The 19,572-nt window shown below is 42.1% G+C and overlaps 1 protein-coding gene across 8 annotated transcripts in view; it reads right to left on the reverse strand.

The window, feature by feature from the left end:
- Positions 1-19,572, reverse strand: part of fryl (furry homolog, like) — a 78,731-nt gene that overhangs the window by 49,915 nt on the left and 9,244 nt on the right. For 5 of the 8 annotated variants that reach the window (XM_086090291.1, XM_086090287.1, XM_086090286.1 and 2 more), the window contains exons 1-2: positions 16,212-16,764; positions 13,756-13,821 (exon numbers count right to left, since the gene is read on the reverse strand). In XM_086090291.1, coding sequence (XP_085946417.1) covers positions 13,756-13,821; positions 16,212-16,503 — 358 coding nt within the window. In that variant the 5' untranslated portion in view covers positions 16,504-16,764. Of the gene's footprint in view, positions 1-5,821; positions 6,310-13,755; positions 13,822-16,211; positions 16,770-19,572 lie in introns of those variants that run through there. The other 3 variants (XR_015096570.1, XM_086090289.1, XM_086090288.1) reach the window with 3 other exon arrangements.

Here is a 19,572-nt window from a genome sequence, read left to right on the forward strand (position 1 = left end):
ATTTGTGTCAACATGGACAGCTACTACTGTAGGACCACACAAATATGGCTGGGGTGACCAGTGACCATTCATTATACAAATCAAAACTTGAATTGACTCAAGGGAGAAGACAGACACGAATGGAGAAATTCCGAAATGTAACCAAATTGTTGACATCGCACCTGGCTTGCTCAGAAAGACGTTTGGGGAAATGAACAACTCTACTCTCTCTCTTGGTTTGTTGAGCACATTGTGGCGCCAGTAGCGTGTCTTAGTGTGTGGCAGTCATGTTGTCCTGCAGCACAAAGAATCTTTCAAGCCATCCTCGTCTTTGTTTACTGTACTGCGATGTCGTCACGCGGCCCGGCCTCTACCCTAATAACCAATCGACGCTGTGGGCATCCTAATCTTCTCACACAAAGACGCGCCAATGCTGCACTTGTCAACATCAACAAAGAAGAAAAACAACAAAAGCGTGCTGATAGGCCCGCCCCCTCCCCTCACAAGTTGTTCTGTCTAGGACATGCCAGTCATTTGTGGCATTCCAAACTTCCATTCTTTTCTAAGGATGACCTCCAATGGACTGGGAAAAATGACGAATGTGACGCCATTTTGTGGGCGACTTTTCAGCAAATTCTCAGTTCTGCTTTAGTCCCGTCAGCGGCATGTGCATTACACTTTATCAGCTGCCAAGTAATGAGTGTGAGTAGTCACAAGAATCATTCAAACAAATTCAGGGACTACAAAGTATTCCAGAGCAGCACTCAAAACCTTAAGGGGTAAAATATTCAGTATTATACCAGAGCTATTAATTGTATTTACTTTGAACATGATGAATCGTGTCTTTATTTTCACACCACTTTCTAACAAAGAACACAAACCATTTATGTCGAACTAGAAAAAAAAAAGTACTTGCACTTTCCTAAAAAGAAGACAAACAGACCATTCTGCGCTTTCCTAAAAAGACAAGATATCAATGTGGCACAAGAGCTATTGATGTCACATTTTCCTAAAAAGAGAAACTAGTGATGTATCCTAAAAAATAATTTGTATTAATTCATCTCATTAAATAATTAATAAATTGGTTAATTTTATTAATCACAATAAGTCATTAGTGGGAAAAAAATGCATTTAACAATTAAGTATTTATTTAATTGATTGGTTACCTTAATATATTAATGTTAATTATTAATAATACAATTTAAAACTGTAATAATATGAACTTAAGTTTTTGTGGTTTTTGGAAAGTGCAACATGGTTTGCCTTCTTTTTAGGAAACGCGGTATGGTGCAAGGTGAAATTCAAGACACTTTAAAAGTTTATGCTCAACTAGATTTCCATAAAACTGGTATCGGAGTGTCCCGAAGATCTTGCTCCCTAAAAATATGATGCAAGCCAACTGGCAAGCCGCATGAAAACATGTTTTGTTTTGGATTTTATTTGGGGGTTTGTTACACTATGTTGCTCAATGTACACGACCCCTGCTTTTCACTTAAGAAACACGATTACACAACTATTAGTGACTCCACCTTGTCACAGTTCTAATGAAATAAAAAAAGAAAAGGGAAAAAAACTCCCGGCGGCCTGCTCACTTCCACTGTCAGGACAACCAGCAATAACAGCACACTCACACATACAGCTGGAATGCAGAGCAGAGAGCCCCCCCCCCCTTTTTTTTTTTTTTTTACCAGACAAAAGACCTGCTGCTGTTGATGTGGCATGGCAGTGCCAAATGTGTTATTGTGTCCCAACACGCTCTGGCTGTGACAAGTTACAACTAAAACACAGATAATCCAGGACTTTTTTTCCCTGGTTGTTGACTGATGAGCTATTAACAACCCACGATACTGACACGTAAGAACAAGATACAGTACTTTAACTAGTGGTGAAGTACAAAAAAAATTTGGGAGGCGGGGAGAGGATATCAGAAAGAGCATGAAAGGAAGGTGCTGTGATCGGCTTTCTGATTTGAAGACGATCTCGTTTGTGTTGACGAGGAACTGGCAACCAAAGTAGGGGACACGGGGAGGGTTGGGACAGTATGAAAGAGTGGAGAATGGCCTGCTTGTTGCACTATTGATCGCAATGCAGTTTTGTTCGGGAGTCATACAGGTACGGACAACGACGGCAACAAGCCTTCACTCATGAATAGCAGTGCAGCACGGAAAATAAACTTGCGCGGTGCAAAAGCAAACTCTAGCTGCAATTAAACAGCCTCTCTCAGCCAGGATATTTAGATTGAGCCAAGCAATAATAAATGTCATTGTGTTTTTACAGCATAACGTTTCCCATTGTTCAAGCTGCTGCACATGCCGGCTTTGTTCGTTTCCTAAAAAGAAGGCAAACCATGTTGCACTTTCCAAAAAAGAAGATGAACTACTAATGTTGCAATTTCCTAAAATGAAGACCAACATTGATGTTACACTGTTCTAAACAGAGGACAAACTGTCGTATTTTTAAGAAAAATGCAACATCAAACTATTGAGGCTGCACTTTCCTAAAAATAAGACAAACCTGTCTTCTTTTTAGGAAAATGCATCATTGCACTCTCCTACAAAGATAATCTATTGATGTTGCACTTTCTGCGAAAGAAAAGGCGAAAGCCCTTTTCCTTAGCTCTTTTAGTTTACGAAACACCCAATATATTTCAATAAATTACAATTACATTTCACTTATTGGAGAATTGTGAGTGCTGATAAGCAGATGATTTTGGACAGATTGAGAACTTAGCTTCATTTAAAATTTTATTGAATGTGTTCCTGTTCACACAAAAGATGAACAGTTAGTTTTTTTTGCATTTTGTTTGCTTATAGTACCAAACGTGACTCAAACCATGACCTTACAAACAAAATACAAACTGAACAACACATTAATGGCTCTGTGTTGTTATTTTGAGGAGACATAAAATTTACACTGTTATACAAGCTGTACACAGACTACAGTAATTTCTGGACTATAAGCCGCTACTTTTTTCACTTGCATTAAACCCTGCGGTCAATACAAAGGTGCGGCTTATCCATCAGATCACAAGGGGACGCACTATAAAGGAAGCGCAAGAGCATCAGGCAGAGCAAAACAAACCAAGTGAGCTCAAATACAGTAGGAGAGAGAAAACGAGAGCGAGACAATTTGCGCCCTCATTATGGAAAATAAATTAGCGGGAACCCGGTGCGGTAACATTAAAACACCTGCGCCTTAGAGTCGGGTGCGGCTTATATGTGTAACAAACTCGAATTTAGCTGGCGCGGCTTATAGTCAGGTGTGCCTAATAGTCCAGAAATTACTGTACTTCACATTGTTGCAAAGTGTAATTTCTTCAGTTTTGTCAAATGAAAAGATACAATAAAATATTTACAATATGTGAGAGGTTGAGAGATACTGTATGCAAAATATGTGTATGTAACAGACGATAGCAGTAATGTTTTGAAGCTTCGTCCCATACGAAAACAGTTCTGTCCAATCGGGTTGTGACTTTAAGCCTGTGCAACTGTTGGTTTCACACATACAGCAGGCTAAATCTATACCATACTGTAGCTGCATGTTAATTACACTTGTGACACTGCGCTCCGCAGTAATGGCACAAAAATGATGAGTCATCAGTGTGCTTAAAGCTCCATTGAAAGGTCATTATTGTGCAGTATATGTATGCCTCCGGGGGCATTAATGCTCAACGCTGCATGATAGCACGTATGGACTGAATCATGCTATCAACGTTTAGTAACAAAGATGACACAATAGACCTATGTGGTGCTTTGGTCCCAATTCATGAGTGTGGGAGCAGAGCAAAAACATTCAGTTTAGAGACTCGCAGCTGAAATTGGCGACAGAGGTTACACGCTTACAGCAAATCTCTGGCGCAATAAAATGGCGCAAGTGTCTCCATTTGTCCATAATCTATGGGGCGGATTGCGGATTGAGTGCCTTTTGGATTTCTTGGAGTAAACCCGGGAAGCTAATAACGGGACAGAGGCGGAAGACGGATCGATAGTCAGGAAACATTAGCTGCCCCAGAGGGGATGGAGAGCAGGGTTATAAAAGCAGGCGTTGGGTTGGGTGGAGCGTGGGGGGGAATTAAGGGACTGAGATTTGCGTTGAGTGCTGCACAATGAAGCAGACAAAGTAGATTTGGGTGGTAAAACACAGTTGACAGTGAGCATTAGCCTTTCTACTTCCTGGTAACTGTTAAGTAGGCACTGGCCCACGGGCTGGTGTCAGATTTTGATGGTATGATGACCTCGAACCAAAGTAGTATATTTGATGTATTATTTGAAGTGTTTGGGTAAATCAATTTTGTCTTCTCTTCTCTGCCAAAGCGTTAACGAACCAATGCAAGCTATATTAGTTAGTAGCTGGTTATCTGACTTGATAGCGAGTGAATGGTATTTATTTCATTATCTGTAGACACACTAACTCGCATAGCTGGCTGCAGACATCCATTTCAACTCAGCATTAATTGTAATATATTAACATAACCTTGAATTTGTTTCGTGAGTGATGGGTGGTGCTCTGATACACGCGATTGTGATGTCAGAAGTATAGCCTCCATTAGCAGCCTGTCTTTGTTAGCATGTTTCTACAAATCAACTACAAACCCGCGGTATCTGAAAAATTCCCAACAGAGACGAGTTTTCAAACAACGGGAGGATTCTATCTTATTGTCCTTCCTTTCCGTTCAAAGATTTTTGGATGTCTATAAACGATTATACTGAGGTGATTGATTGCCCCGTGGTATGGGATGAACTAAGAGTGATTTCGGTTGGTGCTGTCTGACTATTGTTCGGTATTCAGGTTGGCAAACTTTTACGTGTGCGGTCAACACAAGTTGGGCCGATCATGAGACCATCATACGGAGCGATGGCCAATCAGGAAGGTCCCTGTAGTTAGTACTGTTGCAGGACGCAAATCGAGGAGCAACTGATTGGGTTGTTGATTGCGTCTCTCAAGTCATTCGCCACAGGAAAAATACCAAGACTGACCCTCTATAAAGTAATTACCAGAGAAGCACCGGTTAGCCTAGCTGTAACTATTACTATTCTTTCTTCTTCTTTGTATTTCCCATCAATATGGCTGCCCTGTGGAGCTGCACTGCCCCTACGGGTCACTCTTGCTACTGTCACGTGTGGTATTTCTCACATTTTAAAAATTGGGTTGTATGTACCCTTCCGTACAATTAGCGCGCCCAACCATTTTACGAGTAAAAAGGGGAGGAAAATCACTCTCAAACACAGGATAATCGCTCAAGATTATAGTTGTCCCGATCAGATTACAAGATCGAAAATCAGAGCAGATCGCATTATTTTCTGTCGATTGGTTTTGGCTGAAAAATATCTTCTTTTTCCTTTTTTGGGGGGGGAAAGGAAACAGTATTGCCAAACAGCTTGCTGAGCAGTCACGTCGGAGTTCAAAGAAAAAAAGTTTTTTTTAAATGTGACTTATTTAAACAGCTTACCTTCAAATATAAGTCTAACAAGAGTAATCAAGGACATCCCTACTCTGGATAATCTTTTAGAGACGACCACGAATACGGCCTTTGCAGAATTGAAACACAATGAAGGGAAAACGCTCAAATTTGGTATGATTGTCGGTATGTACGCACATCGGTAGTTGAGCACCCTGCTCGCTACGCATCAGTAGCAAGGTTTTACTGGAGGAAGTGAGAAGGAAAGATGGGCTTGAACGCAGCCACCTGCACTACGCAAACCCGACTATGTCTGGACTGAAGACAATCAGTCATCCTGACACTCCATTAGTAATCCTTACACAGGTTCAAGATTCGGGGGGGGGCCTCAATGCAACAATGCTGCGCAGATAAGATTGCGGTATGTAAACAGAAGCTACTCACAGCTGCTGCTCCACGACTTGAGCAGAGATTTGATGCTGATCTCGAAGAAGACCGAATCCTGCAGGCTCAGCATGGCGGCACCGACTCAAAAGTTTGGCATGGTCCAGCAAGGCACAATTTTCGCACGGTTCTGCTCAATTTGGCTGCTCGTCACCAAAGCCATTCGTTAAATAAACAGAACTGGCGTTACCCCCCACAGGGAGCGGCCAAAAGTAGCATCTTGGGAAGAGTGGTACTAGACCCTGTAGAGAGGTGCCACCAGGTAGTTAGCTCCAAGTTTTGGGGTTGGCAAGCTAGTGAAGCAATCCACTCGAGTGCCAATCCACCGACTCCTTCATGCAGGGCATGGAATAATAATCCAGAAAGTGGCTTAAACTTGCTGTTTTAAAAAAAAGGAGGTAAAAAGCAATAAAAAATAGTGCAAGGAAAGAAAATGTATTAACAACGCACTGCGATATTTCCTCTCCGCTGCTCTTCCTGTGTGTGAATGTGCCAGTACTAGCCTGCGAGTACAGCCCCCCCCCCTTTTCAGCTCCCCCTCGAAGCGCTCTCCCTCCCTATTCGCTCGCAGGCAGCCTCCTCCCCTTCCCAAGCATCGTTCTTTCACACAGACCAAAAGAGTGAGAGAGAGAGAGCGGGCGCGCTTGTTTTGACAGCGAACAGAAGGAGGCGGGAGAACAGAGACCGAAAGAGAGCGGGCGGGTTCTGTGGCAGTGATGTCATCAAAATGCTGCCGGTGTCAGAGCGGCTACTGTGCGGAACGCTGCGTTAACCGCCCCCTCTGGCTGCTGGCCTATGAAAAGCCACTTCCTGTCAAGCGGCACGTAATAACTGATGCGTCATCGCTGACTGTTGTGGGAGGGGAAGGAACAATGGGAGGGTCGCACGATCACAACACAACCAGCAGGGCTACGCCTTTGGAAAATAAATATATAAGACAATATGACTCTGCGATTCCAAAACAATCTAATAGGAGACATGTTATGCATTTTTGTTCACAATTTCAAACAGTTTCCAGGTGCCCAAATATAACACGGGTGGAGAATTACAGCATGTTTTGAGGGGGCGGTCCTGTCACATATGAGCCAAATGAGCCATTGCTAACCCCGCCCTCATTGACTTATCAGATTTTCTTATGATGATGACTAGCACAGAGTCTAAAGAAAACAAGCATGAAATACATAGCTCATTTTTGGGGTTAAGCCCATAAATACGGTAAAAGCATGAAATCATTTTCAGTCAAAGAGGCAGCACTTCCTCAAATCAGTGTGTTAGGCGCATGCAGCGGACAAGTTGCCCTCCGTTAGGACGGCGTTCCGTCCCCAAACTAGTGACAAATTTGGATGGAAGGCGCCGTAGACTAACTCAAGGATGCTTTGTCTGATGTCGTCAGACTTTTTGTCATGTTTGTCAGAATTAGTTTTTAATCCATTTCGCCATGTTTTGTCCAGGTTGTGTCAATTATTCGAGTCTGTAGTCATTTTTGTGCACATTTTCAGTTTTTGTTACGAGTGAGCTTTTTTGCCGATTTTTTTCAGACTTTTATCTGGTTTAGTGCACCGTGGGCGACAATCTTTTATTAGTTTTTTTTAACTGAAGTCGGAACATGTTTTTGTGTAATCCATCTGACCTATGCTAGTCAGATGGATTACAATGTTGGTCTAAAAAAAACTTTTAAGCCATAGATTTAAAGCAATCAAACGGAATGCATAATATAATATGTCAATTATTTTAAAAAAATTGGCCATTTTTTTTTTCAATTTTTGTCCACAGCGGTGGCATAACATAAATTTGTATGCAAGTCTAAAAATGTGTAGTCCATCACTAAGCTTTGCTATCGCAGTAGTAAAGTGATATTTAGAATAAATATTTGGATGAACAACATTTCATAAAACAATCAAAAACCTGAAGTACAGCAGTAATTAAGCATGCCTTCCTGTGCGGCGTGACTATGCATTGTTTCAAAGTTACTGCTTTTGCTTTTGACTTTGACATGATAGATCTTCAGCCAACATAGCTGCCAAATCATGCAAGTACAGTCCTCCAGTAGCTCTCTACCATCTGAGGTAGCCAGAGATTGGACACCACCACCTGTGTGTAAAATGGTATCGACCAGTACCCCAAACTCGCTAAATATGCATTTTATCCAAGACACATTTGACCAGACTTTCTGCATGAATTTCAATGGCCGCCTTCACACCTGGCCAAACAGGGTAAAAACGTACTACCATCTTAAAGGCTGCGAGTGTGAGAGCCTCCTTACACACTTATAAACACACGCTTACTTACGCATGACATCAGTGTTCAGCCACAGCACTATTAACGAGGCAAAGTCACACACACGCACGCACGCGCACACGCACACTCTGTGATGCACAAAGCCTACGCATGCTGACGTCGCTCACAGGCCTAAGCAGTCATTTCCTTTTCCTTGTAAACCTGACTGCAGGAATCAATAATAGCTTCTTAATGAGTTTAGTCAGACTAGTATCGGGTAAAAGGACACTCCATGATGTACAACGGCATTTGAATGCGATTCAAAAAAAAAAAAAGAAGCGTTTGATAACGCTCAGTTTTCATCGACATTCAACAATGTGTTTTTTGCACTAGTGTAGAATACAATTATAGTTCATTGTGCGCCCACTGTCACTGAATTTGTTTTTTTTATGGGTTTTTACAGTAAAGTAGTGCCTTGAGATAGGAGTGACCCAACTTTTTGAGATATAAGCTGTCGAATTAAAGGTAAAAAAAAAGAGAGAATTACAAATTGCATAGTTCACTCATTTAAGGCTAATGCTAACATCCATTAGAGGAAAGATGATTTAAGATATGATTGTTTTGAGTAACAAGCGCAGACTAAAAATGTCATATTTCATGGCACCACTGTATTCTGTATGTTAAGAAAAGATTTCCATGCAATGACAACAGCAAAACCCGAAATCAACACATATTTTATAGCAATAAGCAATAATAGTCACACAAAGTTGAATAATGTGATATTCTGATCTCGTGTCGACGGCAGTCTTTCCAGACACTCCAAGCAGATCCGCGTGACAACAAGTCATTTTGCAGTTAAACAGTGGACTATGTTTGTTAACAAAATATCCAAGGAAATGAGAGGAGGGGAAGGGCCGCGACAGACAAAGGGTCTTTGTCCCCTCTCGTTTGGTTGATTTCTCATCTCTCGCTGTGTCACATGCGCAAGTTATGCAAAAACCAGGCAGAGCCCAGAGCAAACAATCGACATAAGCAGTCACTCCGTGGTGCCACCCCGATGCCTTTCAATGGACGAGTGTGAGATTCTCGACCGCAAATTACATAACGCGTTCACTCGCTCAATGCAAATAGAGACAAATCAAATTTCGAGTTTAACGGCAAGCTCTAACAGCCGTTTGGCTAGCTATTAACTCGTTTGCTCCCAAAAACGTATAAATACGTTCTGTTTTAAGTGTGCCCAAAACGTATTTATACGTTTTTATGCTTGAGCATACAGAAGGCTTTGATGCAGCCTCTCAACTGCACAGAACTGTTGAAGAAATGGTAGTTATTACAAAAACGGCCAGCAGGTGGCAGCAGCGCAAAAGAGATCAAACATAGCCATGTTGAAAACAAGCCGATTTACGCAGTTCTAAGCAGATTTGTGAATAATGATGAAACTTAGCTTTATTCTAATGCTAATTGCTGCAAAACGGAAACAGATAGAAATATACAATTTTTTCCTGATGAAGGAAGAGACTAATATTTTTTTGGGTAGGTTCCATGTTTTTATAGCAATAGAACACAATATTCTGTGTGCCTTGCAAAATCAGTCAAAATCCAGTATAACAGCCAGGAGTGAAGGGAGTTGCTTCAGTGAAAATGGCTGCAAGTGAATGAGTTAAACGCGCAAATAAATATGTCATAACCGTTCTCCCCAGGAAAGGAAATACACATTTCCACAAAATATACAATTATCCCTTTGATGGGAAACATTCAAATCCTGTGGTTGACAGAAAGTCCGCAACTGTGGTTCTTCTTTAACCAGCATTTTGTCTTTTTTTTTTACTCGACAAGTGTAAAAATGGCAGCCCCCTGAGATGGACAATCCGGGTGGATTCTTATGTTTAATTCATATTCTACTAACGCAATATTAATCAGATTGTCGTGTTTCGAGTGGGGGTGCACGTTATAAAGAAAATGTTTGGTTGACGAAGATAACAGCTAAACTGTATTTGGGGTTGCGAACACTTGTGCAACCATCTTAACTTTTTATTTTACTTTACTTCTTTAAAAAAAAAAAAAAAAAAAAAATATATCCCAAAAGAGCTGTCACATTAATCATGGAAAAAGTTTTGAAATTATGTATCTTTGTCTTCTATTTGACAGTCCTGCCATTTGAACAGGGGTGTGTAGAGGTTTTATCCACTGTTCATCTAAGCAGCGATGCACTGTATCTATTTAAAAAGGTTTCAGAATAGAGCCAGCGCATAAACGGTTCAAAATTCATTCATTGTGTTCTCCTCTGGAGGTGTAACAATACACAAAGACATGCGGCACTTATATGCACTCCAGGAGTGAAAATCTAATCTCGTTCCGGAGTGTCAGTTTACGAGCTCCACTGTTATGAATCTTCCCGAAGAAGGTGTGGGAGGAGGATCAAGGCATATTTCACGATGCGATCCTTTTTGAAAGGCAGATTTTTACAGTTGTTTGCAGTCTCGAAACACAGCGACTCGGCAGAGTACAGCATTGCATACCTGCAATGTCAGCGCTGATGGAGCCCCGCTGAGTGACGGGCTTGATTTATTTGCCTGATTAATTTTTGGGGCCTGCATTCCGTTCAAGACCCGCCCTACCCTGCCTCAGAATTGAAGAATGCAGGTTGAGAGTGGAGAACATGAATGGAGGAAAATTACAGTGACGAAGTTGTGGCACAGTTTAGAAAGGATTTTCACTTCTTATGTCACATCTATGAGAGTAGAAAATGTGGTTGCCGATGAGCAAGCTTATTTTCTCGACTGCTCCACACGGATTTCAAACAAAGCTTTCGCAAATATATGCCATAAAAATTGTGTCACAAGAAGAACATGAGAAAAGAAAGTGCTGGGGAAGACGGAAAGTTATGTTAAACTAACCAGGATTCCTGTTTTAAAAAAAAGGATTCAGAAATACGTCACTGTCAACATTGTTGGTGTTTCACCATTTTTCACTGGCTCACTTATTTGAACGGGCAGTTAAAGAATGTTTAATGACTAGAGCTGCAACGTGAATCAGCTTTTGTCATCAAGGTTTATTGCGTTGACGTTTTTTCAAGACATATATTACACATTTCTTTATCATGTAAAACAGTTCCCAGAGATGAGCTGCAAGCTAGCTATAGAGATGGCTAGTTAGAGAGATTAGCTAGATCAGTGGTGTCAAAGTCCGGTCCTCAAGGGCCTGAGTCCTGCATGTTTTAGAGGTTTCCCACGTTTAACACTTCACATTTATTCATATTTAAGATCATCAGCAGGAGCCTGATAATTATCCTGATCATTCAATCGGGTGCGTTGGAGTAGAGAAACCTCGAAAAAAATGCGGGACTCGGGCCCTCGAGGACTGGATCTTGACACACGTGAGCTAGACAGACTGACCTTTCCCCTGTTTTTCAAACTTCATGAAGTTGCCTGTTTTGTGTGGACGGTCCTGTCTCATGCAAATGAGCAACTCTACTGCCCCCTACTGCCAGGGTGTGCCAATGCAAGAATAGCTATCATTGCCATGGCGACTCGGGCTGGCGCTAACTGCAAAGCACACGCGAGCGCCCTTATAGAAATTGAAAGCATGATCATTCTCGCAAGTTTCACTCATGGAGGCAATACTACCATCGAGTCGCCGAATTACATTCGACTGCTTCAAAATCTGAACATCCCAGAATGCATTTTCTTCAACCTCCACTGCAATAGAACTTTAGGCTTGAAGTTGTTTTTGGTTATCGTCCAATTACACAAGCTGAGTAATGCCTTCTTGCGGCATACCAGTATTGTGACACTGCTAACTAACACTGGAGCACATACTTCCCTCCTTGAGCAAAATGAGGGCAAAGTCATGCGTGTTTGTGAGTGAACCAGAAACACAGGACATCGCATTAAGAGCGCCGTTATCAGCAAAGCAGCCAGACTTCGGGAGGAACTGTTTTGTGTAAACCCTGCTCGCTTGTTTGAGGAATGCAGAGGAGGAACCGACAACATTGCCTCTCTCTGGGAACATTCGAGCTCGGAGGGGCCGACTTCCGGTGAAACAGGGTTGGGGGGGGGGGGGGGGGGGGGTGACTGCTTGATCAAATAATCTCATGTGAATGTACATCACTGAGGCTCGTGGTTCTGTTTAAAAAGCAGGCACAGTGATTGTGATTGACAGTCGGACATCCTACCCGCAGGCCTGATTGATAAGCTGTGATACACACATGCACATTTTTAACGTTTGCGTAAAAGTTTTGACAATTGGTCCTCTTGCAGACTTTGATCGCAGTGGAGGGACAAAATTCAAATTTGGCCTGATTATCGTTATGAGTGTACACCACTTAAAGCCGGTGATGGATCTCCCTGAAGCCCACAGATGCATTTCCTGTCTGAAGGGCAGCACTGGGAACAAGAATCGATTGGAGCCGCAATTTGATCCCCGACCTCCGCTCCAGTGGTGCCCGAGTGGCAGAAGAAGCGCAATTTAGATCCAGACGAGGAGTGGCAGAGGACGCGCAATTTAGATCCAGACTAGTCTACAACCGACATGGGAATAAGTGGTTTACAGTAGTTCGACTAAATGTTTAAAAGGTGCATTGCGGAGTTTTGTCACTTTTTTTAATCACGGCTGCCAACTCTGGCCTAAATGTGTAACTGCAGCCTTAGTGTCAAGCTAATGCATGGTGCGCGTGCAAATACATGCGCGCGAATAAAATGTTGTTGTTTTTTTCAGTTTTCTTGGAGTGTGAGCTGGAGTTTGGGCTGTGCTCCAAGCCGGCTTCTTCTTGTTAGTGTTCGCCCCGACCACTCCACACTTGAAGGAGAAAGGCACAGTCGCAGTTAAAAAGTCGGGGCTCTTTGTACTCATCTGGGCATTGGTGGAGCATACATGATGTAGAAAAATCTTTAATATTAACATTTTAAAGTCTGCAATGCACATTTAATGTACACTTGCCTATTAGTCCCTTTTTGTCCATTTGCCTATTTTATGTTCACATACTTGTTCAAATAAATACTGATCATGATCTTGTAAGCGCATTCAATTGCAAATTAGATTTTTGATCAAATGCAATGTGAATATCTTTGGAGGGAATGGTAATCTGGTACGGTGATACACTAATAACTATAAAATTGTGTATGTTCATTAAAATGTGAACTAAAGTGGTCAGATCTGAGCCCTGAAACTCCAGGGCTGAACTGGAGTCCCTGGTTTGTGGTATACATTTTCTCCAGTGGCACATAAGCCTACAAATGACACAGGTAGCAAATTTGCCACTAAATTCTCACACCTCACTTCAATGCACCATAGTAGGGATTCTTTAGCTTTTCGTCATTTAACTTGGAGGCTGTATGACAACACAATGTAGCCACTGTTTATCGAGTGGAATCACCTACAAAGGAGGACAACCAAATCTGCCATCACAAACACAAAGCCTGGTGCTGTACCTATAATTAAAATGCTCTAATAAAGTCGTGGCTTTGTTTTAAAACAACACCAAAAAACTTAAGTGTCTCTCTAATGACAACATAATGTGTGCACCAAGTGAAAAATGACAGCAGGAAAGTAGCAACACCTTCAAAGCCAACTCAGGCTAAGCCAGTTCTGCAGAAGGGAGTGGCGCTCAGATCACAACGGGGCAAATTATCCTTTGGTATGAACACAACACGCTACCGACAGAATGTCTTCAATTTAACAAAACATCACTTTTTTTCTCTCACATAAAAATAACTCACCCTTGCGGTCCCGGCCACGATGAGCATGCTGTAAAAAGGAGGTTTTGCGAAATCGGTGGAGGTTTCCTGGGTGGGAAGAAACAAAAAAGAAGATTCAAAAGCAAGCCTAAAATTCACGAGTGCTGTCTGAACATGCATGATATACACTATAAACAAAATCAAACTGAAAGTATTTCACCCTGGCATTTCTATTAGTAGAAACTAAGATAATTTTCAATCAATATGGGTTTAGCTTCCCACATCTTAAAGCTTTGGTAGGGTGCGCTAAAATTAAAGCATCAACTCCAAACGTGAAGAGAAAATGGTCAATCATAATTTTTGTGCATTTGATTATTTATGGCATGTATTATTATTGTCCACAACCTGCACACTTTAAAATCTGTGAAAAAATGTGAGGCAAGGTCTTGTGAGTGACGTGGGAGCCACCAAATAAATAACAGTTGGCTGTTGTGAGCTCATTTCTGCTGCCGGTTGTTAACTGGCTAACTGTTAATAAGTTGTACATACAGCTTGTGTTTGTATGAATGTGCCTATATTATGTGTTAATTTGTCAATGTTCAATAAAGCGTTTCAAAGTTTTTTGTAATTGAGGTATTCGATGAATCAATTCACAAACATTAACGTTGAAACAACACTAAGGGACTTTCAGTTTATGTTGATTATGGCGGCGCCATATGGACAAAAGCGGTAATGTTATGCCTGAAGGAAGATCACATTTCCCATGAGGACAAGCAAATTGCGTCGTTTTTTTTTTTTTTAGCCCAAATTGACTTCTCTTTTTGTAATGAATAGGGAAAGGGAGAAGTGACGTATGCCATAAAGCAGTCAACACATTTGTAGTTTTTTTTTGTAGCAGTGTTCCTACCATCCTCCTCAAAGTTGCTTAGTTCAATTTTTAAATTCAAAGTAAGTCAATATACCACTGACTGTACTGCACCTCTAAAATGGTTTGCTATTGCTGTAAAAGTTTGTACTAACAAAAGGTATTGTTCCTACTAAACAGGACTGGTCACTATTTGCAGAAGGTGTATATAAAGCATGCTTTTTTTAACCGACGCTGAGAGGACGAGTTCTGTCAAACATAACAGTGGCTGGATTTGGCAGGTTGGAGTCAAGCATGTCATCATCACGAGTGTGGCGAATATCTGGGTTGCCACTTCCTCTTCCGCGTGTCAGTCTTATCAGCAAATGAAGACGCAATACAAACAGTTTCCCTGTTGCCGTGTCCCTCCAAATCCTCCAAATTGTGTTTATATACCAATAATGTGAAAATATTTCAATGGGAATGTAAAATGAGGCTGGGACTATTGATCATCACTCAGTCCGTGGTGAGAAATAATGTGTTGCGGTAATTAAGTACATTGCTATGCTAAAATAAGCTAGTTACATTTTTAAAACACACGGGTAAGGTGTATTTTTAAGGCATTATAATTACATAATTTAGCATTTTTTTGTTATTCAGTTCACAACATTAGCAAAGCTGTAGGATCACATTGTTTTGATAGTGTTTAGTTGTTTTTTTACATTCTTCCAAGCACTTTGCAAGTGAATAAAAGAGGGAAACTATTTTATGCCTAGTCAAGTTTTATTTCCCTACTATCCAAAGTTATGAAAATGGGTATTGTATAATTGACTACTTACTTTTACTTAAGTAAAAGTAAGTAAAGGAGGTTTTTTTTAGTAAAAGTAGGTTGTTGTTTTTTAGTATCTGTACTTTTCCTTAAATAGAGTGAATGTAATGTGACTGTAATTTGCCACCTGTGATTGTTATTACTCTGTTGAAATAAATCACTCTTCACACACCGCACACGACAGTATAATCGCTCAGAAGAATCTTTCACAGACATCTGAGAACCAGGTCGTTGTCATCTTGGAAAACGCTTAATTTTTGTCCCAATTGGAATTTTGTGTTTACCCTGCTGAAGAAACCACCATGCCTGAGGAAAAACAACTTAGAGGGCTAGAGGGACCAGACAGAAACAGAAGGCATGACTGACTAGGTGCCATTTGCTGTGCACTAGCAGGTACACACATAGCACGCACCCCCCCCCCCCCCCAGCCTTGAACTAACATGTTACTTCAGGTTTGTTGAAAGTACAGCGGAAAGTTTTCCATCCAATTGTGAATTTACAGAAAATGCCCAAAACTGACATGCGACTTATGCACCGCTGCTGCAAGTGGCAGTATATACCATAGAGATGTGATACACCAGTAATTTAAAAGAAGAAGAAGAAAAGGAAGTGACTGCGCCGTGCGATGACGTCGTTTGACTTTGATTTTGTAATTCTTGATAAACCGTAGCGTTTCTTTGCAGTTTCCCATCTAAAATTGCATCAATATTCGCTTCTTTAAATAATTCCAAAAAGATTTCTGTCAAAAGAAAGAAGCTGCTCCAGTCCGGTTCCTTTCCAAAGACGCAATCAGTACAAAATACAGTCTAATGGAATCAATCATACCTTTAAAGTGAGTTTTCCTATTTCGTAGCAGCCCGGCAGAAGTGACAACCGGGCCACCATTGACCGCGGTGTCTTCCTCCACAATGGTATCCCCCATGAAAAGCGGGCCCATCCTCCTCATGCGGATGAGCTGCGGGCCGGCTTCCTGCGGCGAGGCGGCGACGTGCAGGTGAGGAGGCCCCTGAGCATTGGGCACCTGGGCCCCGCCAGGCACCAGGTTCTTCAGAAAATCCATGTTCAACTTGCCGCTCATTCGCTCGGGCGTACCGTCCAGCAGCTTGTGCCACGCCATTGTCACCCCATCCTAAGGTATCAGAGCGCCGCCGGGAGCTTCCACGCTCGCCGAGATGAAGGCCATGTGTGAGCCGTGGGAGCTACCGCGCGAGTTAAGAAGGCAGGCTGGATGCCGCATCCCTTAAAAGTTGTCTGTCTGGACTAACTAGTCGCTGACATACTTGAACAGAGTTTAGCAATTCCCTGCGCTGCGACGCTACCTGTGGGAAGGCAAAGAGTCACGGCACTTGTTGTGGGCCTGTGATGTTACGGCGAGTGGGCACTATCTAGGGTGGGACTCGGACGTGCTCCAAAGGAGATAACGCAGGAGGACAGGACAGGCCACGCCCCTAGCCAGTCCATATTGCTTGCCCAGTCAAAAAGACGCAGAGGCAAAGGGGGTAGATTGACAGGCGGCGTGAGAAGTAGGAAGGCATCAGAAAGCGAGCTAAACTCGTCCGCCTGCGGGAGCCGATAGCCCTTATCACTGCACTTAAATGTCCGTCTGCTTCCACTCTCAATAAACACAAAGCTTGTAGAGTGAGTCCACGTTCATCGAGGGAGTTACGCTTCAGTCTCACCTGCGATATAAGACCAAATCAAAAATAAAAAAATTCAACTTTCATACCTTGACATCTCAAATCCTCTTTCCCCAGTGAGATTAATGGAAATGCCATTAATCCGTGGTCACCTCTCTTACACATAAACAAAATTGAGACCTCTAAAGGTCACATAATGGGAAGTGCACCACAAACACTAGTGCTGAGCTCCAGGAGAATTGCCATATTTGCTCATATATGGTGACCAAGGGCATTTGTTGCAGGTCATTAATCACTTAATTTGCACAAATGCATTTATGTAATAATATTTTTGCCAGTGATGATTTTTTTTCCCAATATTTAGCACTGCAAAGAGAAGCACTTCCTCTTAAAATCTAGTGTATATTTGAGGTGTGGTTATTTTTGAACAATAATTAATTACATTATTTCATGTATTGATGCATCAGATGACGACAGAAAGGTATATTGCCATATTGTATCACAGCCTGTTCCTATAATTTTCTGAATATGGAAAAAAAAAAAAAAGAGGTGACTATTTGAGGTGTGGCGTTTATTTCTGGATGATACGCACGGCAATTGATTGGTACATGGCATCCATATCCTCTTTCAAGCAGAGATAGCGGAAAATTGCCACATCAGAGCCTGAACAGAAGACCCATCATGTTTAGCAGCTTTTGTTATGGGACGTTCCACACAGAAAAACAGAAGCCCTTGCTTAAAACCCCACTGTAAACTTTACAGATACCACATCTGCAGTGATATTGCCGTATATCGCCATAATGACCTCAAGTACAGATAATTATAGACGTAAAGTCTCACTACTTGTTATCTTGTTTTCCCTGAACCATAAAAGTGTGACACAAACATGCTAACCGCTACAACATCTTGTTGCCCTACAGGCCCCTAGGTAGGGTTCAGTTGTGCCAGCAAGGCGAGAGAAAAAAAGTGTTTTTACAAGACAGTGCCCAAAAAATTCAGATCTAACAAATCCATCAGACATTCAAGAAGAAAGGTTGGCAGGTCGGTCTTCAGCCGAGATGGTGCAGAGAGGCTGAGGCAGCGCATTGTGCTACAAGTAAGAATCACTCATACAGCCAGAGAGGTGGCAAGAGGGAGGGACGACTGAATGGTGACAAGTCGGGTCGCAACAAGGTGGGACATTTCTGTAAATTTTCATGGGAAGTTAAGATGGGGAATTTTGGAATGATCCCAAATGATAAACTTAAACATGTTATCTCAAATCATCATCCACCATTGAAATGAATGGAAATTTAATTAATCCATCCCAGTCCCCTGAAGAAACTAAATATTTGCTGTATTATTGTACATTTGTTATTTGGCAGAATAAATTCTCTGTGGGTCTTGAACAGCGAGTATGCAAGGATCCACTGTATGTTTAAATATAAACTATATTTAACTTCCCTATTCCGAGCAAACCTTGAGTTTTGTAAATTCCTTGTTTATTCACATGTAGTCCCATAAATTCTCAAGGAAAATCTCCAATTTTGAAAACTCACATAATTTTGCAAGCCCAGTGACAAGCAGACGGCCGATGATGGCAGCTGTACATGCGTCTGGTCTTGTGGCTGCTGGAAAGCGAGAACAATAGCGTCGCATAGGAGGCCAAGATCCCAATCAGGCCAGGAATGTGAAAGAGGAAGCGCCGGGACAATGTGTCGCGCTCCCCGTGTCGTTCTGGGTCCCCCGCCCACCCGCCTATCAGCCACCCCCCGTCTTGTGCTGCTTCCAAAAGCAGGAGAAAACAGGAAAACTCGTGGGTTGGGACCCAGAGACTGAAGTTTGTTCTGTCAGTGTGCGTGCGTGCGTGCGTGCGTGCGTGCGTGCGTGCGTGCGTGCGTGCGTGCGTGCAGGGGCTGTAATGTACAGTCATGATGATCACTCGGATAGTGCACTTATTTGACCTGCCTGGCTGCCACAGCTGTGTTTTAAAACAACGTTACACTGCCCCCTGATGGTAAAAACTATATATAAAAAAAAAAAAGTGTACTTCTTAAATCAGTGGTCCCCAACCACAAGGCCACACAGAACAGTACCAATCTGTGGGGCATTTGGTACTGGTCTAAAGAGACTAAATTGACAAGATCATTTAAAAAATATATATTCTAATTCTGGTGAATAAAGTGAAAAAACATGACAAAAAGAGCTTTAAAGAACTGACAAAATAACAAATATCCGGCAATAAAAGCTACCAAAAATATATCAAGAACGTGACAAAACCAGCAGTCAGCTCCTTGCACCTTCATCGACTGAGGAAGCCCGTCTTTGTTCTCGCAGTCACAAGAATGCTCGCTGCCACTTTGTTTAGTGTATTTGGACTTTTCAGATGTATGTGGCAGCCTTAAGCGGCGCGGGGGGGGGGGGGGGGGGTGCACTCCATCTTGTCCCTAGCGAGCGAGAACAAGCAAGTCTATGTTCAAGTTCTAGATGAGCAGACAAAGAAGTCCGGCCGGTTTGGTCACAAGCCAGAACGACAGTCGTGAGGCGACCCACGGGGGGGAACTCGCTGG

The sequence above is a fragment of the Leptonotus elevatus genome, chromosome 11, assembly GCF_054856555.1.
Source record: "Leptonotus elevatus isolate MCC_2025b chromosome 11, RoL_Lele_1.0, whole genome shotgun sequence".
Taxonomy (NCBI): Eukaryota; Metazoa; Chordata; class Actinopteri; order Syngnathiformes; family Syngnathidae; genus Leptonotus; species Leptonotus elevatus.